Source organism: Xyrauchen texanus, chromosome 16, assembly GCF_025860055.1.
Source record: "Xyrauchen texanus isolate HMW12.3.18 chromosome 16, RBS_HiC_50CHRs, whole genome shotgun sequence".
Classification (NCBI taxonomy): domain Eukaryota; kingdom Metazoa; phylum Chordata; class Actinopteri; order Cypriniformes; family Catostomidae; genus Xyrauchen; species Xyrauchen texanus.
This window is the reverse complement of record NC_068291.1, coordinates 4,134,947-4,160,798: the sequence shown is the minus strand read 5'-3', so window position 1 is coordinate 4,160,798 and position 25,852 is coordinate 4,134,947. Positions and strand designations below refer to the sequence as shown.

Here is a 25,852-nt window from a genome sequence, read left to right as displayed (position 1 = left end):
CATAATTAGGGGTATGTAATTGTGTGCTTAATTGTCTATAAATGTCACAATGGAAAATGTAATGGTCCTAAATTTGTCTCTATGCAAAATTTGATTTCTTATTTTTTCTTTTGATTTTGTTGTGAAATATATCCTGGACTTTTCTTGAGAGATTCACCCTAATGCATTTATAAACATGAGTGTGTAAATTGTAAAGTGTTATGAGGGATGTGGCCACTAGGGGCAGTATAATCTACTAGAGACTGAAGCTGCACACACCTGTACTGTAATTCACAATAATACACGTTTTATAATATTACTCCCGGAATCAAATTGAGTCCTATCATTGGCACAGTTGGTCCTCCAAACACACTCTGGATGTCTGAATTTAGTTTACTTAAGATTGCAAATGAGTTTCATCCATTCCTGTGTTTTTAAAGGATAGTTCACCTAGAAATGAAAATTGTATCATTAGTTACTCATTCTCATGTTGTTCCAAACCGTAATTTCTTTCTTCTTTGAAGATGTTAGGCAGAATGTAAGCTTCAGTAACCATTCATCTTCATTGTATGAAAAAAGATGTAATGAAAGTGAATGGTGACTGAGGCTAACATTTTTCTATTTTTGTGATCATTTAAAAAAAAAAATCATACAGCTTTGGAACAACATGAAGGTGATTAAATGGTGACAGAGTTTTCATTTTTAGGTAAACTATCCCTTTAAGTGTGTCTTCAGTGTGTGTGTGTGTGTGTGTGCACTCATGTGAGATTCTGACTGTGTGTGTGTTTTCTGTGGGCAGCGTCTGAGAGTCGGGTGCTCACATGTGCGACGGTGTGGAGGATGCCCCCGGAATGGGAATCAGGCAGCCATGAGTCCCCCGATGATTCATCAAACAACCCGCAGACCTTGGAGCTTCTCTGTCACCTTGACAACACGGCAAACAGCAGTGTGGCCTGGTACGGTGCAAGCTATCGATTTAACCCTGCAGCTCTCCCATCTGCCTTCCTCTCTTACTCGCTTTGTCTCTCTCCCAGCTTTTTGACTCGACCTCCTTTCAGTCTATTGTTCTGTTCTTTTCTTGATGTTACTGAAATCTATTTGCTGTGTGTTTTATCCACCCGTCTGTTTGGTTTTAGCTTTCACCCACTGCCTGTTTCTTTTGACTCGAAAGCTTCCTTTCATGCACCATAATTCACAATAGAGAATAAAAGGGAAACTAGATTGTGTTTTGAAACTTTTGGAATGAAAACCCAAATAAGTTGACTTTACTCAACTGACTGAGTAAACTCCTTTTCATCAATTGTTTCAATTTGACCAACAATCATCCATGTAATTATCTAATCAGCCAATCATGTGGCATTAGTGTATTGCATAAAAGCATAAAAGCAAGAGAGGTCAATGGAGAATGTCCAGACTGGTTCAAACTGACAAAGTCTACAGTAACTCAGATAACCGCTCTGTACAATTGTGGTGAGAAGAATATCATCTCTGAATGCACAACACATCGAACCTTGAGGGAGCTACAACAGCAGAAGACCACATCTGAATTTTTATAGGACCATAATGTTCCTAATAAAGTGCTAAGTTAGTGTATGTATATGTATAGGCTGTATGGATTCAGGGGGTCTTTCTGTATCTTTATGTGATGGAGTCTCAAAATGTGTCAGTTCTTCTGATATATGCTGTATAACATTTATTTACATTTATGCATTTGGCAGACGCTTTTATCCAAAGCGACTTACAGAGCCCTTATTACAGGGACAATCCCCCCTGGAGCAACCTGGAGTTAAGTGCCTTGCTCAAGGACACAATGGTGGCATCTTGGTGGTGCTGGGGCTTGAACCCCCAACCTTCAGTAACCCTGAGCCTCAACCACTGAGCCACCACTACACCCCTATAGTCTTTTCAAGAAACACCCTGGGATTTGTAATGACCACAGAGAGTGTCATCTGAAAGACGGTGTCTCCTTACAGTATTGTGTCCCTTGAGGCATTACGGTAAGACTCATACAGACTGCCGGGGGAGCACCCCCTCCTGGCATCACTAACACCTCTTCCAGCCGCAGACAAAGATTTCCCAGGAGGTCTCATATCCAGGTGCTGACCAGGCTCAACCCTGCTTATCTTCAGTAGGAAACCAGTCAAGAGCTGCTGGGTGATATGCTGCTGGCGGATGTTGAATTGTTGAAAATAAATGCACACCCCTAGCAGTGTAGGTTAGTAGATCGATTATTTTTATTACATTGCTCAGTAACAAGGTCGTACCATTGCTAATTTAAAATATACAGCAGCAGGTCCATCGCTGGCCAAATTGATGCCGTACGCAGTGTTCCAGGTGGACGGGCTATGGTTCGTGAGAAGTGATTGTCACGTGATATGAGCGCAAAGCGATCATCTGTGTTCTGCAACTGCTTTCGGGTCCTTGAATAACGTATAATGTGCAAGTAAGGGCAGCCGGTGTACTTTCTGGTGCCCTCCTAGTGTAAGATGGTGCCCCCCTAAGGAGTTGGTGCCCTACGCAGACTGCATAGTCTAACTATTTTAACAGGCTCTTTAAAATAACTGAAACAATTCGGTGAAGTGATATGGAATTGTAATACCTGGAACTAGTTTATAGCCACGCAGTTAGAAAATTAATCAACACCTTAGAATTAAAATAACTGTGGTTGATCATTTTTTGTGTCTGGCACAAAGCCAAATCTCACACAAGTACAGATACTACTGATTTGAAGACATTCCATTTAGAAGAATAATCCCCCTGAAGAGAACAGACAAAATATCAAAGGACAATGTACAGAAAGAGACTCAGCATGCCACAAAGAATGTAACAATGAGAATTTGTGCAGGGGATGTGCTGAGTGTGTAGTGAAGGCAGTGTGAGACAGTCTAATGGCTGTGTGATGGGTTATCAAAGCCACCGCTGCTAGATCAATTGGAGCCTGAGAAGAACCGAAAGCAAACTGTGTTATGTAGGCCAGTCAATACTTTCAGTAATGATGGAGTAATCTCTGTGCTATTCGGTGGCCAGTCGATGCTCACACACCTCTTGCATTGTGGACATTTGCTACACATGGGCTCCCTGCTCCTTTCTGACTAACCTCATCTTCCTCACCTAGCCTTCCTCCGTTCAGATCGAACTTAAAACATTTAGTTACCCTAGCATCAAAAATACATTTCTTTCTGGTTAGTTTTATATATTCAACATAATGCAGATTGTTTTAAATATTTAAACATTTACATTTGAAATGTCATCTCCATTCCTATAATGGTACATTGCTTCATTTAGGAGACATTTTATCCAAAGCAATTTACAAATGAGGTAGAATACAACACATGTAATTAATCATATGGAGCTAACAAAAATAGCAGTGTCACAATTTAATGTTGAAAGTTGATCTTAAGAGTACAAGATGTAACAACGATAGAGTGACTTAAATACATCATTGGACAATGACATTGTTGACTATATTTGGGAAAGTTAATTCTAGGTGCAGCCTGATACTGTAGTGGATCTTGCCCTTTGCTCTAGAATAAAGGTTAACTCTGCTAAATATTTGCAGATCTTGACCCTACTTGTCTACACTTTGTTTTTGAACCATCCTCTTTGTTTCATTCATTGTTCGTGTCCTAAATTATTAAGGTTCTGGGGGAATTTTTTATTTGGTGTTTGTAAAGGGATCAATGGAAAGGAGGAGGTGAGAACCGGCTTGATAATATAAATAATAGTTTAATATAAAACTAAAAAAAAAGACAAACACACCCATATGACGGACATGTCCGTTAACGATCTCTCTTTCCCGCACGATCCTCTGCAGTCGACCTTTATCCCTCTCGGGAGGCATGATTAGCCTAATACGGGACCGGGTGTGTAGGATCACGACCCGGCCCCGCCCTCCGCCCTGCCGCATTCCTCCCTCATTCTCTCAGGCTGGGGAGCCCCCAGCATGACGTTAATGCCCTCCCCCTCTTTCCCTGGGGGAGGGCGTGCCGTAAGCCCTGTCTGCTGGCAGGTCATCCCCGTCTACCTGGACGAGGGAGGGGACAAGGGGAGGGGGTACTTCCTGTAACAGTGTAGTACCCCCCAAAAAAACACTGTAAAATTTAAAAGAGAGGGAAAAGGCCAATGCAGAGCGGCAGTGAGAGAGAGAGATGGAAAAAATAAATAAAACTGTTACTCGCCAGTTCTCCGATACGCCGTAGCTTGTTCCTCGGCCATTCCTCCACCCTCTATCGGACGACAGCCGCGCCTCTCCAGGCGGACCAGAGGCAGACCTCCAGCCCCTGGCGGACGGAACACCCCGCCGCGTTCTCGGGGAACAGAAGGGGTCTCCCCCGCCCCTGGCAGCGGTTCTCCCGATCCAGTCAGTCGACAGTGAGCCCCTCCCCGCTCGCAGACGTCGGTCTTAAACCCTGCTGCGTTTCAGTGGCCGGTAGGTGACTCCTGCACCCCTGGCAGCGGCCCTGACAGCTCCAGGCAGTCGGTTAGGAGCCCCTTCTCCCCTCGCGGTCAGCGGCCATCGTCCTCTTTCAGGCGGCTGGGCTCCTCGTCCCCCGGCTGATGGCCGCGGCTGCTCCGTTGGGGTGGACGGTAGTGGCGAGAACTCTACGACGGCGTATCCCTCCTTCTTCCCGGGTTTCGGCACCAGTGTAAAGGGATCAATAGAAAGGAGGAGGCGAGAACCGGCTGGATAATATAAATAATAGTTTAATATAAAACTGACGGACATGTCCGTTAACGATCTCTCTCTCCCGCACGATCCTCCGCAGACGACCTTTATCCCTCTCGGGAGGCTTGATTAGCCTAATATGGGACCGGGTGTGTAGGATCACTGCCCTGCCATAGTGTCCTTCCCAGAAAACACTAAATGTACCACTTTACAGATTAACAATATAGCACTCTCCACGCTTTTGACCAATGAACTAATTGTCATAATTTGGATGTTAACATCTTCCCCATTCTATTGTCAATTTAGTTTTTGATGTACTGTTTGCCCTCAAGCTGGAAAATATCACATTTGGAATGAGACAGAAGTGTGGACTGGAATTCACAAAGATGTTTATCTTACCACTTGCAGTTCTCCAGAAAGTTCCTAGCTAAGAGTTTTCACCTAAAACCTATTCACAAAACAGCTAAGAGCAAGTTTTTCTAAGGAAATCTTAAGGTCAAGCGTAGTTGGCCTTGTTGCTATGGATGATGCACATTCTATGCATGCATTCTCTTTGCACAAAGTGATAGGTAGACAGGGATCCACTATTTTTCTACAAATGTATTATAGACAGACAGCGGGAAGTGACCATTAGTACATTTATTTATTTATAAACCAGCTTTTAAAAAGACTACTAGCATAAAATAGCTGTGAACAATACAGTACCCGCACTGAAGAAAAAGGAAGGTCATTGCTTCTTGCTTAACTTATATCGAAACACAATATTAAAGGGAAATTTTGAGGTATTATCACTGTTAAAGTGTAAAAGAAAGCATGGGAACAAATGTGTTTTCACATCAATGTGACATTTCTTTTGATTTTTTGAAATATCGAAGAGTGCGAGACACCCTCATATTGTGGTACTCTCTTCAGTCTCAGTCTTTAAGCGACTAACATCTGCAACAGGTAATTTGGTTCATTTGTTCTGTGTAATTGTAGTCATACACAGCATGTGTATGATTCAATATAGCCTATTTTCTGAAAATGAATATAGATTTATCCCACATTGGCTACATGAACTTTATGATACTTCACCCCAAATAGTTGGCTATGTTCTGTTGATATAATTGCTCAAATCCTTTATCTCCGGTGTAATTGGGTTGTTTCGATATGTGGGAGAGGTAATTGCATCCCTAACTAAGTTTACAATAATTAAAAACCCTCTTGATATTTAAAAGGTCATTGTTATTATAATACTCTAATACGGTTCTCAATTGTGACCCAATTGCAATTTGGATTGACAACAGTAGACATGCTTTGGATCATTTGTGATGAACTCTTAGGGATTTAGGAGTCCTCAGGACAGCTACATTGTTGTGGGTTTAGGAGTTGCTTTTAGCGGTAAAATGCTCCATAAATTACTCTTAGATGTCCTAAAATTAGGAGTGACATAGCCATAATTTTTGTGAATATGGCACTGAGCTCTTTACTAAGATATGTAGCCCTTTTAATGGTAGGGCTGTTTATTAAACACATGAATTCAGTACGATTTATTACATAAAAAATAAAGTGTAAAGTTTTTTACACAATTAATCATGTCCCCGGACCGTAATAAGGAATATTCCTTATATCTGAGCAATTTAAGCTTGTAGTACTACCTGTTTTCTCCAGGGGGCAGTAAGCAAAACTGCTACTGTATAGGCAATGCGCAGCTTATAAAGAACAAACTGCACTTACCTAGTTGAGAGTTCAAACACTTGATAGACTGCAAATCCAAATGGAGGGATCTCAATACGTGTTTTTCTAAGTTTCAAACGTAGTTTAACTTGACACAGCTACCTAAAAACGGTACGTTTATCACACGACAAAACCTTAAATAAGCCCTTATAATAAATCGGACTGATTGACGAATTCAGTTGCAAAATACATTGCTATGAACTGTAGGCCAATGATGGGCTTATGTTCAATAATATGCAAATAAACAATATATTGCATCCTAAAGACACTTTACGTGTGGTCTTTTTTTTAATGCTTGTGTGCCAAAATAATGTAATGCATTTTAATTATTTGTAGCCCTTTAAAATGTACAGTATAATCTACATTAAATTGGAATGGAGGGTGTTTGTGCACATTTTGTTCTGTTATATACATCTGTCATGTCATATGCTCCTCCACACAATTATTTCATGTTCTGTCCTGAGTTGTTCTTGCTATTATTCTACCATTTCTGGCTGGGAGTCAATCTTTACCAAATTTGGCTGATATTATCTTCAGACCATACTAGCAAAAAGTTGTTGAATAAACAGTTCTTGAGTTCTTGTATAACGCATTGAACGGCAAGCACAACAAACTTGGCAATGCTATGGCGTATTGTAATAAAAACATATTGTAATAAAATATCATAGCCGTCATGCCCTTAGATAACTTTTTGTAATTTTGGCAAAGTGCCACCTACTGGTCAAAAAATATGAAAAAGGCCTTTTTTGCTTAGAACTTTTCAATTGTTTGGCCTAAAATCATGAAAATGATGCACTTAGATTCCTTGTACAATGAAAAACATTTGACCATGGTCAGCCATACTTCCTGTACGCTGTTTTGCACTTAATTTAAAACATACTTTTTTATCTCCTCCTAAAGCGTTCATTGGATCTTCATAAAATTTGGCTCAGATAATCTTCAGACCATACTAGCATTAAGTTATCAAAAGCATTTTGAAACACTTAACCAAGCTCATATCATCATTGAATTTGATGGCCAGATACAAAAAACAATCTGAGGCTGTATCTCAGCAATGCTTTTATGTATTGACTACATGCCACCTATTTGTTTAAAGTGTATATTCAGTTTTATTTCAAGTATTTCTACTTGTACCATATCTGGTATAAGTAATCAAATATTATTGCCACTGTTGTCGTTGGTGTGCTTGGCCCAGTAATTACTTCTTGCATCTATATTTTATGATTTGATTATGATTTAAAAACATGGATGCTACAGTTTTGGAAATACTGAAATGAGATGCTAACAAATACAGTACAAAACAATAGATTGCAGAAATGATGGGTCCTGCAGGTTAAATTGATACAAATGTAACAAGTATCAGTCTAGTTTGGCTAAATCTGGATTTATGTCTGCAAAAATGTATGTGCGTGAAATTAATCCCATTTTAGCTACTTATATACAAACATTGTATTTTATGGTATGTCTAGTGGAGACAGACATTGATGATGAATAGTGTACCTAAATATCTTCTCTCATGTCTCCTGCAGTGTACTATGGGAGCCCATGAGTGATGGCAAGCGTATGATCTCTCTGGCTGAAAATCATGTGCTGCTGTGGGACCTGCAGGAGAGCTCCACTAAGGCCACGGTGAGATTCCAGCTCATTATTTTTTAATAGCTCTGTTTTACAGGCTCTTCACTCAGGCAGCACTAGAGTCAGGAGTAGAGGAGTCGTGGCACTGGCACTGCATATAAGTTACTTTATTCAGTTACGTTTTAGGGTAAGCTATCCCACAAGATTTAGGCTCATTCAAAATATTAAAGCTGAAGTTTGTAAATGCTGTGCCACTAGCACCAACATACGGAATTGCAAAAAACATTTTTTCAAACAGCCTTCCGAAAATATGGCACATGTCTGTCGTGATTCAAACAAACAGTTCCCACTCCCAACTCACGCCATTGGTTGAGTCAATGTTGTTGTGTCAAGTTGGATGGGCTACTCAAAATAAACAGATTTTCTTAGCGCCACAGTGACACTGTGTTTGTGTTTAACCGTGTTAAACAAATGGCTTAGTTGTCTCTGCATATTAAACATTTTAACCATCCCATCTTTCAATAACAGTCAGTTCCTTTGCAAAGCTTGAATCATATTGTGATGGTGATGTTGGGTGCTTTAACTGGCTTTGACAGGCCAAAGCAGAGACGCTGGCCTTCACCAGAGGGACATCTCGCATTTTCCTGGTTTGTTTACACTCAGAACGTCATGTGTTTCTCCCAGTCAGTGCAGCTGCAGAATGAGAAACGTTTATTAAAATTTGCGCTTGTACCGCTCCTTAAAACATGGCACACATCACCAGAAATGCATCAAAATGATCAAAGACATCAATTTAGTTAATGTTTACAAAAACCAACTATTAAAAATGGCACAGATGGGTGAAAACGGGCTTCAAAACAACACAACAGCAAACAGCAATATGAAACAGAATGGGGGTCTCAGAGTTCTAACTTGACATCACATCTTTTAAAAGCGGCAAGAGATGTATGATAGCAGTCAAAGGATTTCTAAAAAATTGTATGTAGAAAAACATTTAATTCTAACAGTCACAGTGAATAGCAACTTTAGGAGGGTCACTGAATGTGCCATTAGTAAGAACAGCTTCGAACAGAAAACTCATTAATAATCATCTGCAGTAATTTCTAATTAATGCCTTTCAGACGGGCACTTACTGGCTGCATTGTTACAGGCCCTTGAGAACATAACCTTGACTTGACTTTTGACAAACCATCATGTGTGAAAACACTCTGACTCTCAGTGGAGGCTGGAGAAAAGGCCCGCCATTGACATCACGCCTCGCCTCTCCACGAGGTCCCACTAATGTCAGCTTTGCATGCAGAGCTAGAGGAGGTTATCGAGTGGCAAGGCCTGCTGAGTGCAGCTCGCCCATTAAATTATGAGAGATGCGAAGAGGGGCAGGCAGAAACAGAGAGAGAAAGAGGATGTTTGAAAAGCTCTTGGCACAGCTAGATTCCAGCCGTGTCGCGAAGAATGCTAATCTGCCTCATGCAAATGTTCCCTCATACCGCCCCCACCCTCACAACACACACTCATCAACGCCCTCCCCCATCCTCTCATCCCTCTGTTCTTCTGAAAATCTCAGGTTGATGTTTTTGTCAAGCAATGTCTTCGTCCACAAGCGTTTTACTGAATTTCACTAAAAGAAAACAAAGTGAGAAACGTCTTCACATATCTACACACACAAATGTGAATCTGCTAAATCTACACAAATTTTTGGACAAACAATTTCAGATGTTGTTGTGCTGGCTAGCTCTGTACATCATTTAGCCCCATTAATGGTAATGTGAGCTCTCTTCCCTTCTAAGGCAGCATCTTTACTGAAATGGAAACTCAAAAGTGTCTGATTATGTTGGATGGACAAAGTCTGATGTGGTTTCTTGGGGGTCCAATTTGGTCTAATGGGATATGAATAGGTCTAATTGGGTCAGAAGTGGTCTGATGTATTCTAAAGTGGTTTATTGGAGTTCTGTTGAGGTCTAATGGGTTGTATATGGTGTGATGTTGACTAATGTGATCTAAAGTGGTTTTATGTGGATTCTTGGGGGACTGATGTGATCTAATGGAATCTGACATGGTTTGATGTGGTTTCTTGGGGTCTAATGAGGTCTAATGGGATCTTAAGAGGTCTAATTGGGTCAGAAGTGGTCTGATGTGTTCTGAAGTGGTTTATTGGAGATCTGATGAGGTATAATGGGATTTGATGTGGTCTGATGTTGTCTAATGTGATATGAACTGGTTTGGGGGGTGGGGTCTGAAGTGGTTTCTTGGAGGCCTGATGAGGTCTAATTGGGTTCTGAATGGTCTTACAGGGTTTTATTTTGCCTGAAGAGGTCTGATGTGGTTTCCCAGGGTTTAATTACATCTTTTAGAATCTGAATGGTCTAAAGGGGTCTGATGTGGTCTCTAGGGCTTATTATGTGGTATTATGTGGTATGAGGGGGAAAAAGTGGTTTGTTGTGGTCTGATGAGGTCTAATGCAATCTGCTGTGGTCTAATACACACTCATGTGGTCTGTCTGAATTTTTTCAGTCTGTTTGACATTGACTTTTTGTCGTGTTGACTTTATCTATCTCTGCCTACCATGCTCAGCAAAACTCTCTTCAAAGAGAGTAGTTAACCTGAAAGAGGAAACTGACTGTAGAAGACAATGTGAATTCAGGTGCACACTGGATGATTTTTGCCACGATTTTGCTGTCTGAGACACATTTTCGAGATTGTAAAAGATTATCAGGCTTTGATTGTTTAGTGTGACATGCTCATTGATGGATGATTGATTGCTTTTGGCAGTGCCCAACATTTTCTGCCGAAGTCCTACAGTGTGACTGCTTCTTTTAATTGCTGTCTAATAAAGAACCAATACGAGCACCGCAATGGATGACATAGGTGTGTGTTAGAGAGAAAGAAAGTGAGCATGGCAGATAGAGAAGGAGAGACACTTGTCTATATCATATGCTTTATAAGTATCTCATTATTTAAGTCCGCCAATCATGACCAAAATCAGCTATGATGTATATTGCAAAGTCTGACATAAGCATTAGCAACAGTTTATGTGTGACTCGTCTTTTACCCAAGATTACACTGGGGTCATATCGCATCTGACATGTAAAAAAAGCAAAGGACAGGAAAAATCGCATGGGGTACATCCGGATTAAGCAAGACATTCTCTGTATGTTTCAGTTCTAGCAGGAGAAAGATGATCTGGTGCTGACCTTGACTGACTTGACTAACCCTAACCCACATTTCCACCATGTGTTATATCAACACAGTAAGTAGATATAATTAAGAACAGACAAGGACATCTGCAGCTTGCATTATCTACTGCTATATATGCCTCCATAAGACACAAATGGACTGTCAAACATTGCCATGGACAACAAATGTTTGACAGAACACTGACAGAGTCTGTAGTTAAATTTTCTGTAAAGGTTCCTGTAGCAGGTTCGTTATCTGGGCAATGAAGGAGTCAGGAGGCAGCTATCTGTCAATGTGAGTATTTTTATTACATTTCATCGTCGTTCACAAAACTTAAAAAGGGCACTCAGTGGTCAAGAATGCTTCTTGTCATGCACACACAGATACAGTCTCTCTCTGGTCTCCATCTGCCACTCTGATGCCTCGTACGCCTTTTTATGTCTCCCTCCGCCATCACTACAGCAATAATCATGTGTTAGATATAATGACAACCCAGGTGGTGAGCCTTACCATTCTCTCCCGCAAAACGATACAGGACCACGCCCCCATCACCACAGCTCCTTATTGTGGAGACACACAATAGCTGCCTCACAATCTGAACAATGTGAAAGCCGATAAGGTAATTTCAGGCTCCAGAAGATTTTACATTGAATTTCCACTATAAACTGTACACTACTCTATCAGAATGAAACCCTGTCTCCTTGACTCGGGTCAAGATGAGTATTCGTCCCATGTGCGTTGATATGTTCATAGAACAAGTCTATTCTGTGAGCATCAGCGGCTGTGAGTAGGCTTGCCTTAGATTGCTGATGAGTATGCTAGCATTGATTGAGTAGTATGCGGATTTATTCTCCTCCTCCAGATTTCAAGCAATGCCACCCTGGAGGGCAAAGGGCAACTGAAGTTCACTGCAGGCAAGTGGAGCCCACATCACAACTGCACCCAGCTGGCGACAGCCAACGACACTTCCATTCGTGGCTGGGATCTACGGAGCATGAGGTAAGACATCAGAACCTCAGAGATGAGAACAGTATTAGAGTATGCATTGTTTGTCATTCATTTTTCATTTTTGGTTTGTTGGGGGAGAATTTAGCCTCTTTCTATTCTGACAAATTTAGCAGAGAGCTACAGGAAATTACATGTGAGAGACAAGGAATTAAATCTGGAAATGGTACAAGGAAGACATTACAGCTCAGTATGTCAGGATCACATGTCAAAACTGCTCCAATACTCCTCTTACATGGATTTTGTATTTATTTTTTCATACATTTCACTTCAATAAAAGCTGTGTTGAATTGTACATTGTTGCCACAGTTTTGCCATAACTATTCCAATAAAATAGTTTAGCTGCACACTTCAGGGAAATCTTTGCAGCAAACTGTTATTTAATTTGAGTTTTTACAAGGGAGCATTTCACTACATTAAGAGCATTCATGTATTGTCCATTGTTGCCACAGGTTTGCCATAACTGTGTAGTGGCAAATATTTTCCAAATGATCACTAAAGACATGTTTCCAGTAGTGGTAGATATTTACCAATGATTCGCTAAATAACTTTTTGTTCTTTAGTCAGTGCCAAATTTTTGTTGAACTGTTTGCCAGAAGTGGAAGATATCTGACAGAGGTTAGCTAAATTATGTACCAGTAATTCAGATTTTTGCCAAAGGTTCACCACAGAACTGTTTGCCAGTAGTGGCAGATACCTGACAAAGGTTAGCTGAATTATGTACCAGTAATGCAGATTTTTGCCAAAGGTTCACCAAAGAACTGTTTGCCATTAGTGGAAGATACCTGACAGGTTTGCCAAACTCTTTGCCAGAAATGAAAGATATTTGCCAAAGGTTCACGACAAAATTGTTACCAGTAGTGGCAGATATTTGGCAAATATTTGGTAGAACTGTTTGCCTGTAACGGTAGATATTTTCCAAAGGTTCGCCAAAGAACTGTTCACTAATAATGGCAGATACCTGACAAAGGTTCAACAAAGAACTGTTTGCCAGTAGTGGCAGGTATTTGCCAGATATTTGCCATATAACTATTTTCCAGTAGTGGCAGATACATGACTAAGGTTCGCCGAACTGTTTTCCAAAAGTGGAAGGTATTTTCCAAAGTTTCGCCACAGAACTGTTAGCCAGTGATGTCAGGTATTTTCAAAATAGTTGCCAAAGAACTGGTTTCCAGTATATTATTTGCCAAAGGTTCACCAAATACCTGTTTGCCAGTAATGGCAGATACTTGACAGGTTCGCCTAACTGTTTGCCAGAAATGAATGATATTTGCCAAATATTCACCAAAGAACTGTTTTCAAGTAGTGGCAGATATTTTTCAAAGGTTCGGCACAGAACTGTTTGCCTGTGGTGTCAGATATTTGCCAAATATTCAGATTTGAATATTCATATAAATGGTTTCCAGTATATTATTTATCAAAGGTTTGCCAAAGACCTGTTTGCCATTAGTGGAAGATACCTGACAGGTTCGCCAAACTCTTTGCCAGAAATGAAAGATATTTGCCAAAGGTTCGCAACAAAACAGTTTACCGGTAGTGGCAGGTATTTGCCAAATGTTCGCCACAGAACTGTTTCACAGTAGTACCAGATATTTACCAAAGGTTCGCCAAAGAACTGTCTGTTGTTGCCAAAGGTTTTATGCAGACTTACTGCTAGTTGTTAATGGCTGCAAACTTCTGGAAACTATTTGTGGCAAGCTGCCACCAATTAACTGTGAGTTTGCACATTCGCATATTAACAGTTTTTGCAAGGGTATCAGTAATTTGGCTGATCAAGTCTCTTAGCATTAATTCTGCATTTCAAAATATCACACCTTTATCACAAGTCAACTCTTAGTTTGACAAAAGAACAGTGGTGTGTTCCTTAGTGGTACTGCGGTCCAGATTGTCTTCATCATGTGTATGCAGCAAGCATAGTGCTCAATGTGTATGTGTGAGCAGGGAATGCTCAGGAATAGACGTGTGCTGGAGTGAAATGATTGTCCGTGTGAGATCTGTTGGAGGAATAATAATCACAGCACTATTGATCCCTGGATATAACACACAGACACACCTGATGAGATGAAATGAGAGTGAAATACAGCAGAGGAGAGAAATGAAGACTAGAATATTGAGATGTATAGAACATATATTATGTAGAGTTATGTAGGCTTATAGATAAAAACATACGTGCAAACTGAATGCTGAAAAGGGTCCATCTTAAGTCCAAGTTTTAGGCAGTGTCCAGTGAAGTATCCCATGTCTGACATTGTTGCTGGCATCAGTTCATCCTTTGTGAAGTCCATCGTAGTAGACTGAAGTGATATCTGGCTGATAAAGCCTGCAGTTTGTCATCATCACTCAGCAGCATGTAGTAGTGGGAGTCGGACATCAAGCAGGACCAGAGTCGGACATCAAGCAGGACCAGAGTCGGACATCAAGCAGGACCAGAGTCAGACATCAGGCAGGACCAGAACTGGATCTGACTGGATCTTGTAACCTCCGAGTTGTATCCCGAGGTTAAGACAGGGAAGCAAATACAATAATATTAGCGTGGATGCCATTCACTTTAAAACAAGATTATAGTATATGTAGTGTTTACGGTTCCAGCAGACCTGACTAAGTGGTTATATATAGCATAACTAGATGTTGATGGATAAATTAGGTGTATGCCTGGCTGAAAAGATGAGTCTTTAGTCTAGACATAAACTGAGAGAGTGTGTCTGAGTCCTGAACCATGTTCAGAAGACTATTCTATAGTTTAGGAGCCAAATAGGAAAAGGATCTACCTCCTGATTTTTAAATTCTAGGTAATATTAACAGGCCAGAATTTTGCGATCTTAGTGAACGTGATGGAATATAGTGCGGTAGGTCACATAAGTACTGTGGAGCTAGACCATTCAAAAAATGTTAAGTAGTTAGAAGAATTATAAAATGAATACAAAATTTAACTGGTAGCCAATGTAGCGACAATAAGATTGGGCTCATATGATCATATTTCTTGGTTCTAGTCAGCAATCTAGTTGCTGCATTTTGAACTAACTGAAGTTTATTTATGGAACCTGCTGGACATCCTCCAGCATTACAATAATCTAGTCTTGAGTTCATGAAGGCATTAGAAACATAGAGCATGTATTGTAAATTAGCAATATTTCTGAGATGGAAGAATGCTGTTCTACAAACATTGGAAATGTTATTTTGAAAGGACAGATTGCTATCAAATATAAACACATAAGTTGTTCACTGTAGAAGACGATGTGGCAGTACATCCATTGAGAGTCAAATGATATTTTAGCATCTTATTTTTAGAGGTTTTTGGTCCAATAAATTTGTACCTCTGTTTTGTCAGAATTGAGTAGAAGGGAATTTCTAACCATCCAATCTATGATATCATTGATACACTCTGCTAACTTGGAGAATTGTGAAATTTCTTATTGTATTTTCAGGAAATATAAAGTTGGTATAGTTGGCATAACAGTGAAAACTAATTCCACGTTTCCTGATAATGTCTCCATGGGGAAGCATATATAAGGAGAAAAGGAGAGGCCCTAAATCTAATCCCTGTGGCACTCCATACTTAACTGTGGAGTAATCTGACCATTCCTCATTTACACAGACATAGTTGTAAATAGGACCTAAACCAAGCTAATGCCTTTTCACAAATGCCAACATAATTCTAAAGCGTATCCAAGAGATCAGATGATAAGAGAAAGTCATTTGTAACTCTGATAAGTGCAGTCGCTGTACTATGATGGGCCTAATCCTGACGGAAATTAAAAATTCAAATTAGATTAAAAATTATTTTGTAAAAATTAACATTTTGAAAAATTGAGATCAGATGCTAATCCCAGTGTATTATTTTCTTTATCTATGTGAATTTTGAAATCACCAACAATTAAAGCTCTATTCACTACTAGTTCTGACAGAAAATCAGTACATTCTGTAAGGAAATCAGAATATGGCCCTGGTGGTCTATATACTGTAGCAAGAACAAAAGTCGACAGATTTCTTTATTTATATCTGACGATGTCACAAAAATTATTTAACTTATATTCTGACCTCGGAGTAACAATAGAAAGCATCACTGTAAATTGTAGCAATACCACCTCCTCGACCTTTCAGGTGAGGCAATATTAATTAATAATTAATTGTTTATAACAATAACCTTGGGGAGTAGATTCATTTAATCTTATATATTCATCAGGTTTAAGCCAGGTTCCAGTCAAACAGAGTGAATCTAAACTATGATCTGTAATAATTTCATTTAAAATTAGTGCTTTGGATGAAAGCAATCTAATGTTTAGTAGCCCAAACTTTATATGATGTTTATCTTAAAATGTTTATTTTCGAGTTTTATATCAATCACATTTTTTCTAAATGAGATTTTTGTGTTTCGTATTTCAGGGAACAGACACAGTCTCTTTATGATATCTAAGTGATACAGTCTCTGTGTTGTAGTTTATGTTACCTTTATGACGTTTCAAGGCAGCTAACAGACGTTTGTTGTAGCCAGGTTGTCTGCTTCCTGCTTATTCAAACACTATCACTATTAAGACTATGAGACAAATTACTAGAGAGGAGAGCAGCACCTTCCCTGGAGGGATGGAGACCATCTCTATTTAGTAGGTAAGGTCTACCTCAAAAACTTGTCCAATTGTCTATAAATCCTACGCAGTTCTGTGGACACCATTTAGACATCCAGCCATTCAGTAACGCGAATATTCTATCATTCTAGTTACCACAACGAACTCGGACTAGCAAAGCCGGGAATAGTTAGTGCCAACATGAATAACAGTCTTAGAAAATCTATGTTTAGCGTTAGCCAACACTTGTTACTTTGATTTGATGTCAGATGCTCTGGCTCCTGAAATGCATTGCACTATGATGGCTAGAGTCTCTTATTTCCTCGTTCTTTACAATAGAATCACCTATAACCAGGGCGTTTCACAAAAGCGTCTCAGGGGGTGCATTACTGATTGGGTAGAATCTGTTGGAAATCCTTACTGGAACTGGAGATTGGTATTGCTTTGCCCCACGAGAATGCTGCCGAGATGTCACCCAAACACCCTGCTGCAGGGGATCTACAGCTGAAACCCGAGGTGTGGGTGTTGCTGTACTACCTGGATCTGGAACTATATCAGCAGGCTTCACTTTTCATTGATCACCTCTAGCATTCGGATGTGTCTCTAACACATTAATCTTCTCCGTCAGCCTGACTAATTCCTTACATTTGTCACATGTAATTCCCTCATTGCTGTCGGATGAAATTATCATATTGCATGCAGTGCAGGTAGCAATAACGTGTGCTGATGTCATGGCTTACCGCAATTGTTTGTTGCTGTGGTACTTCTTGGGCTGCATGGGTTTGTGATCGATGTGAAGCCCTCATGCAATTGTTGTTGTGGTGGTTTCTGGTCAACAGTTCTCTTGAGATCGAGGCAGTAAAATAAAAAATGCACACAGGTTAGTTGCGATAAAAATAGAATGTGGATGCACATGGAAAAATGCATGCAGTTAAATCACAATAATAGTGTAATAAAGTGTGCTGAAAATTGCCAGATTTAAAAAATTAAACGCTGAAAACAGAACTATAAGCAATGCAAAAAAGGCTGTCACATTTGCAGCAGTTTTCACAAAGTGAAATATACAGTTGTGCTTGACAATATTTTATTTACAAACAAAATTCTGAGGAGCATATTGATTCACTTTTGCACCACTTTAGGCCACAGTATTTCAGCACAAAACCATGTTATTTATAAAGCGCCACGCTGAAATAGCACTGCGCTGTACTAAAATTAATACATTTTCAGCACAAATATGCCTCCTATCTATGGGTTGCACTGTGCAAGTTCTATTTTTAGCGTTTTTTATCTGCGTTAGCACTGTTACCTTATTTCTAGGTAGATCTCTTACTGAATCGGGTGCTTAAAAAAACGCAGCCAGCATGTGCATTTAAGCAACGCTATTAGCAGGTGCAATTCATTCTTCGGTAATTAACCGATTTTAACAAAAAATATCGGCCAATACCGATATTATGCCACTTACCTTATTTTGTCATCATATCACTGGAATTAAAACATTTTAAATGTACAAATAGGTACAAAAGCTTTTTTTTGTTCTAACAAAAAATAATCTCCATTGAACATAGATTGAATCTGGTGAACACATGAGAGTCCACAAAGAAAGATAAATAAAAAGATAAAAAATATTTAAAAAATAATAAATATCATAGCATATGATGATTGATGTGAAAAAAGGTTATTTTCCACTTCTGTTTTTGCAGTTCAAAACAACAGAACTGTACTTTATATAATAGAACATCACAAATTCATATTATAAATATGTTGGGAAGTTCCATGGAAATACCAACCACATCATGGAAAAATATAACATTTAAACCAAAGAAACAAAACACACTTTTAATTCTAAGGTGGTGTGATAATGGAACCGTCCAGACCGCTAGAGGGCGCCGCTTGATTACACAATTTCTGACAGAAGCACTGTTTTCAGTATATTTTGAATCATAGTCTTTCAAGCTTTAGTAATCGCAATTCAAATTTGGATGTGGGATATTCCTTCTTGATATCTCAGATCGCCGACCATAAAGGCATTCCATTGTCATATGCTCGGAAGAAGACTTGTAAGGAAACAAAACTGTAATGCTCCCATTAGCTTAGGAGGGGTTCAACTATCACCAGAGACTTATCCTAGCAACCCAATTGATAAACAAATCTGCAGTACTAGCATTTGTGCTACAGGTGTACGATTATCAAAAGAGAGTATAATTGACCTTTCACTAAGTCCTGCCTTAAAAGAGTTTCTGACTAATCCTGTTTTAGCAACTGTTGCCGGGTAACCATTACTCTGACATGCGTTTGCTATTTTCCAATGAGAAACTAGGGAGTGATGTGTGTTTGAGCAGTTTAGGTGGGATTTTATCAAAATGATCCAAAGGAATGAAATATAATTTCGTTCTTTAGAACAAATCTTTAAACAAATGTCGAGAAGAGCATATTATGGATTGAACTGGAATAGCCCTTGTTCCCAAATGAACATCAGCGAGGACACCTACATTTGCTCAGAGGTAAATCAAAGCTAATAACTTGACATTCATTATTTTATGTATTGTTTCAGGTCTTAGTAAAAGTAATTAGTAAATAAAGAGTTCACAGAATAATAGTGGGTGTATTATGAGATGTTATAAGCAGTTCAGTTCACCTACGTTAATGTTATCAGGTGTTTAATCGCTATTAAATGGCGCTTTTCTCTTTTCAAGTGACTGTGATAACCGTTTGCCTTTATTCTGATTCATAGTCACAGTTTAGTAAATTACTGTGTAATTTAATAATTTATTTTACAAAAAAAGTCTAATAAATAAGCCTTACAATCTCACTTTTCATTCCAGCCTACTTAAGAATATTATCCATTCAGTTTATGAGAATATTTTGCCAAAAACCACTTTGTTGATTCAGCCTCCCATTCATTCCAGTGGGAAGTTCTGCAGAACTTATCAGAGCGAGCAACCTTAACCAATGGGGATGAAGCTTAGCAAAGAGTCGGTTTATCATGTTTTTAACACCTGTTTTTGCAAACGTTTGTTAAACAAGCTTTAATACAATGTAAAAACTTTGACTTTGAAATATTATTTATTAAAAAGTGAATGTTTCTCACATTGTATATCTCCCTGGGTGCCGACATGTTTGTGTGACATCATGCAACTGCATCTCAGCGAAATCGGAGTTGAAAATCCGCACGAGTTTCCAAGTTCAGACTTCAAGTGGCATTCCATTGCACTCTTCCTAGTAGGAACGCTTTAAAACGCTTTATGTTTTACCTCATCGTTTATAGGTAAATGCCGCTTTCACAACTGTCATATAACGATGATTTTTCCTCACTAATGTGAGAACGTGAATGACAGAGTTTTAACACAGTGTGTTGATAATTCATTTTGAATGAACTATAGTTTTTTCATATCAGCTTTGCCGATGGTTTTAATTTGGTCAATAATTTGCTGATAAATATCTGCTAGGGATGCATAGGTGCAAATGGTGCTCACGCGAGTTTGACCGCTGGATTATACATTTGTGATTAAACTCCAAGGGAGTAACGCGAATCCACAAGTATTCCCCTTTCTCTTCGGAAAAGGACAGGAGGAGGGGCTTCTACGACTTGGTTCATAGTCAATAGTACGACCAATAGCTGGAATCAAGTAGATGCGCATATTTTCATATAGAACTTACCAGGTAGTCCAACTTCCTCATCATTTTCCTCCAAGCGATGTCTTTTTTCGTCCGGTCTCTGTACATGTATGATGTTGTGTCAAACAATTTTGCATGTGCTATAAAGTTCATGCAAACCTTTAGTAAATCAGGGCCTTAATTGTATGGGGAAAACATTTGAAATCCAGGGATTTACCACTTATTTTTTGTCAAAGACGATTGACCTACAGCTCTGGGGACATGAGGACATGACACTAGAACAATAATTGAAAATAATTTAAATTATGTAAAATATGACTTTTAGGCTCAGAGCAGGGTTTAACATTATAAATAGTCTTTTTTTTTCTTTTTACCAAGCCCATTCAAATTGTTATCGGGTTAAATTAAATATGATAAATATCACAACTGCTAGTGGAGACTTAAAAGGCACAGAATTTTAGGAATTAAACATAATTTTTGTCTGGTTGTGCTGTCTGTAATATTTGTTGTTGAAACCCCATTTAGGGAAGGATTTTTGTGTATAAGGAATTTGTCCATATCAGTATTAAAGGGGGTTCCTATATTCAAGACCGCAAGACATTAATAGATGGCAACTTCACACTTTCAGGACTTTTGGAATACTTTGAGTATTACTTGACAAAGATTTCTTTTACAAATCTAAAACAAGTTACTCCAAAAAGTCACACTTGTACTAGCTCTTTTCTTAATATATATTTTATTGTTTTTATTTCTATAACTATCCACTCCTCTTGTTATGATAAATGACATAACAAGAGGAAACCTGGCATATTTCCATCTTTAATGTAGTTTATTGCAGACTATATATTAAACCTACAAAGGTTTAAATAACTTTAATATGATCCTCATGTCTGTGGATAACTTTGAAAGAGAGCCCTCCGGTAGAAAGAATAGTGTGTGATTGATTGAGCTCATATTATCTTTCTCATGATATCTGTGGAGTTGAAATATCCTCTGTTTCATGGCTCTGATATCAGGTGAGGATGTGACTGTGATTTAGTGCTGGATATTCTGTTAAATCTCCATGAGTAGGTATTAAAAGATTACCTGCTTCATCAAAAGTTCCCCCACAAATTCTTGCTTTTGAGAATGAAATAAATTCATTCATTTTAATGAATGTTTACATGATTTGGCTGGCTACTACGCAACTAAGCAAGGAGTCAGGAGGAACAGATTTTCATTAGTCCACAGAAGATTTAGTCTCAGTTTACAAGTTTTAAGGCATTGACCTTTGAAAGATGTTTAAGATGTTTTAAACAACTTAACAGCTCAAATAATACACAAGATCTATCAGAAGAATGAATGAATGTAGGTACTTTTAAAAAGTAAATGATCTTTGCATTTCTGCCTTTAAACCCTCCAATAATTGGCTCCAATCACTTCTGTTCTAAGTGCTTATATAACCTCTTTTTTAAAACTATAGGAGAGACGAGTCGAAAATTTTTTGTGGTTATCAACATTATGCCACAAATGCTGTCAGTTGAGTTTAACTTGTATTGAACCCAGAATATTCCTTAACATGTTGGTCAGATAGTTCTTGGCCAGAATGAGCTGCAAAGTGGGACAGACTTTATGCCAATTGTCAAAAGTCTGGCTACATGAGACTAGTGTCATGTTGAATATAAATTATTAATATTTTTGCAGCAATGTGAATAGCCTATACATTATTAGCACTGGTTGAAAGGCTCTTTACAGCACGTCAAACAGCATACAGCTGCAGATTCTCTCTTGACTTTTTCTTTTTTTCTATCCCCTTTTCTCCAAATTTGAATGCCCAATTCCCACAACTTTAGAAGGTCCTCTTGGTGGCGCAGTTACTCACCTCAATCCTGGTGGCGGGATTAACTGCGCCTCATTGTGCATGACACCACGGAGACTCGAAGCATGTTGAGGCTCATGCTACTCTTTGCGATCCACGCACAATTTACCACACGCCCCTCTACCCTCCCTAGCATCAGGGCCAATTTGGTTGCTTAGGAGACCTGGCTGGAGTAACTCGGCACACCCTGGATTTGAACTCGTGACTCCAGAGGTGGTAGTCAGCGTCAATACTCGCTGAGCTACCCAGCCCCCCTCTCTCGTGACTTTTATATAACCCGTCACCTTCTGAAACTGCCATATCCTGCTGTGCATTTAAGACCTGTATGAAATCCACATGCTTTTAAACTGTCTTCCGTGTGGATTAAAGCAGACATCAGGCCTCAAGCCCATCCATCCAGCCCATCTTACTTCAACCCGTTGGGCCTAGCTGTTGCCATGGAAACAAAGGCCTGGCTTTCCATGCATTTCCGATCCACTCAGCCATGTCCATTTATCAGGCACTTCGGCCTTGCTGCAGTGTGGAACAGGGGCTCTTAATAACTTCTGTGGCCAGGAGAAGGGACTTCGGGAAGGGAATGCAGATTGGTCTGTGCCATGTCCACAGGCTTGCGGATCAACACACACTAATCTCTGTCAGATTTTTTGTGCCGTATGCTCGCCCAGGCTTTGCCTGATTGGATCTCAATTTCACATTTACAAGCATGATGGACTCAGAAACAGTGCAGCTAACCTCATTTCTTGCTCGATTTCTTTGGCCAGGCTGCTGTTTCCTACCCTTCCATCTGCCAGAGGTTTCCTCCATTATGTCTGTGTGCTTTGAGAATGCCAGCTTAAAGTGCAGCCAACAGTAAATGCTGTCTCACATAGAACTGACCTGCACGCATATAACAAACCCTGGCATGATTATGACATGTGTAGGTACTGTAATTAAAATTATATTTATCATTTTTTTCTCTAATATGGTTTATCTAATAATAAATACAGTAGTGCTGTCAGTCGAACATTTATTTTTTATAGCAATTAATAAGATAATTTTTTGTAGTTAATCGAAATTAATCACTGATTTTTAAAGTGATGAAATTTGATACTGTATATAATTTTTTCCTGTCAAAATACATTTATTTCCATCTTAGAAAAGAAAAGAAAAGAAAAATGTAACCATATAATTTTATAAACATTTTACAAACAAAGCGTTCCACAGTATTTAGATGGAAATTCACTAAAATAGCACCAATTCAAGTAACATGAAACGTTTCCCAAAGTCTTATTTGGAGGTTGACTAATTGAAAGAGCCAGTTTGCCACATAGGTTGCATTTTCATTGCAATGGGCATTAAACCTCCACAATATTAATCTGCCGGAAGACTGCAGCTATCCGCTTCCCTACAAATTTGAGGTTGTCTTAGAAAAACCTGGCCTGTAAATTCAAGAAGATTTAAGTGTTCAGGTTGAATGCTAACATGTTGTAGTGTGTAGCTCATTGCTAGCATGTTTTAGCATGAAGCTAGTCATTGCTAGCATGTTTTTGCATGTAGCTAAGCACTGCTAGCATGTTGCAACATGTTTTAACACTTAGCTTGGCATTGCTTGCATGTTTTAATAAGTTGGTAATATTTTGCTAGCAAGTTTTAACTCTTAGCTAGGCAATGCAAGCATATTTAACATGTTTCTAACATGTTGCTAGCATGTTTAAGCACTGAGCTTGGCATTGCTAACATGTTTACTTAGATAATCATTGTTAGCATGTTTATAACATGTTGTTGGCATGTTTTAGCACTTAGCTAGGCAATGCTAGCATGTATTAGCACTTAGCTAGGCATTTCTAGCATGTTTTGAAGTTGCTAGCATTTTGCTAGTGTGTTTTAACACTTAGCTGGGCATTGCTAACATGATGCTGGCATGTTTTAGCACTTAGCTAGGCATTGCTAGCATCTTTTAACAACTTAGCTTGGCTTTGATGTGGTTTCTAGTATGTATCTAGGCGTTTCTAGCATGTTTTAACATGTTGCTAGCATGTAGCTAGGTGTTTCTAGCATGTTCTAGCTAGATAGAGAGAGGGAGTGAGAGAGAACAGCTTAAAGCATATTAAAAGCCTTGTGTGAGTTGAAGAGCTATCTTTTCATGCACATATTTGACTATTTACATGTAATCCAAATGAATTGCTTAACCCAAGCCTTGAAGCCTTTAATTCTATTTTATATCCTTAAAAAGGAACTGAATTGGTTTAATAGAAAATATGACTCTAAATGTTATTTTTTAAAAGATAATATACCAAATGTTGAGTTAGATTGACCTTGCTGTTCACACTGAAGTTACATTGAAAAAATCAAATACATATCTGATTTATCTCCACATACTACAGAGCCCCTTATATCATGGTGGGCTATTTGTTTTGTTTTGCTTTTCCTCACAATACATTTACCATGGTTTTACTATAGTAACCATATTTTATCCTTGATATTCATAGTAATACCATAGTAATAATACAGGAAAGCCAAAACTATGGTTTAATTATTATGGTTTACAGTAAAAACATAGTCAACACAAGAATGACCATGGTTAGTAAAACAATGGTTACTATATGGATTCAGCTTACTGTATTAAAACTATGGTTTCTTGCAAAAAACAAAAACAAAACATGGTTAGCCAATGTTAACTACAATCTTACTTTAGAAAAAACATGATTTCTGACTAAAATGGTTACTATAATCTAAAGCATTATTATAGTAAAACCAGTTCATCTATGGTATTTTAGTAGTAAAATCATTATAACCACAAAATTATTATTTTGTTTTTCTGTATTATCACTATGGTTTCACAACAACGATCATGGTTCAAATATGGTTACTGTAGTAAAATCATGGTACATTTATTGTGAGGGCACGCAAAACTTATAGAGAGGGAACACAAAACTTATTGCGTGGACATGCAAAACTATTTCAGAAAAAACATTCCTGGAAAATTCAAGATTCAGTAGCTTTTTGCTTTTTACCCTGTCATCTAATTAAAAGATTGGTGTCACATGTGAGTGAAAAAAATCTGATTTCAGCCACATTCTGCTGTGGTGTAAATGTAGCCTATGTGACATTTAGGTGCGGGTAAATCTGAACTGAATTATAAATAATATAATAGACTGCCATGGCGCAGCAGTGCATGTGCATGTTGAAGAATGAAGAATTTAGCTGAAATATGTTTAGACTTTGTATTCAGAATTTCTGTCCGGAGGTAATATTTCTATGTACAAATTATTTCACAGATTATTTCCCAGATATAGTTCAAATGAAGAATAATACACTGTTACTCATGGATATTTAGTTTGCAACTTAAACAGAAATTTTTATATCTTTCAGGGAGTTTATTCCACAAACTTTGGTAAATCCAAGGAAGTGATTACTGCTTCCTCAAAAGCATTGTATCAACTTGGCCCTTTTCATTTCAGACAGATTGGTGCACCCTGATTCCTGAAAGTTGCGTTAAGCCAACCAAATTTGAATTGCTGGTTTTCAGTCAGCTCTTGTCCTTTTTGTGCATCAAACAGTCAGGATGGATAATAAATGGTTTTTAGGCATACCGTCTGAGGCTGAAACAAGAAGACACATGGCTGAAAACTTCCTTTATTCTTTGCTTCTGAACTTCTGACACCAAAATGCACCTTTACATTTTAACTAAGAGGATGGAGTATGACTTTTTGGCATCCTCTT

At 38.7% G+C, this 25,852-nt stretch overlaps 1 protein-coding gene across 3 annotated transcripts in view; it reads left to right on the top strand.

The window, feature by feature from the left end:
- LOC127656661 (EARP-interacting protein homolog) overlaps positions 1–25,852 on the top strand; it is a 57,693-nt gene that overhangs the window by 16,204 nt on the left and 15,637 nt on the right. For all 3 annotated transcript variants that reach the window (XM_052145080.1, XM_052145078.1, XM_052145079.1), the window contains exons 4-6: positions 779–935; positions 7,891–7,990; positions 11,973–12,109. In XM_052145080.1, coding sequence (XP_052001040.1) covers positions 779–935; positions 7,891–7,990; positions 11,973–12,109 — 394 coding nt within the window. The remainder of the gene's footprint in view (positions 1–778; positions 936–7,890; positions 7,991–11,972; positions 12,110–25,852) is intronic.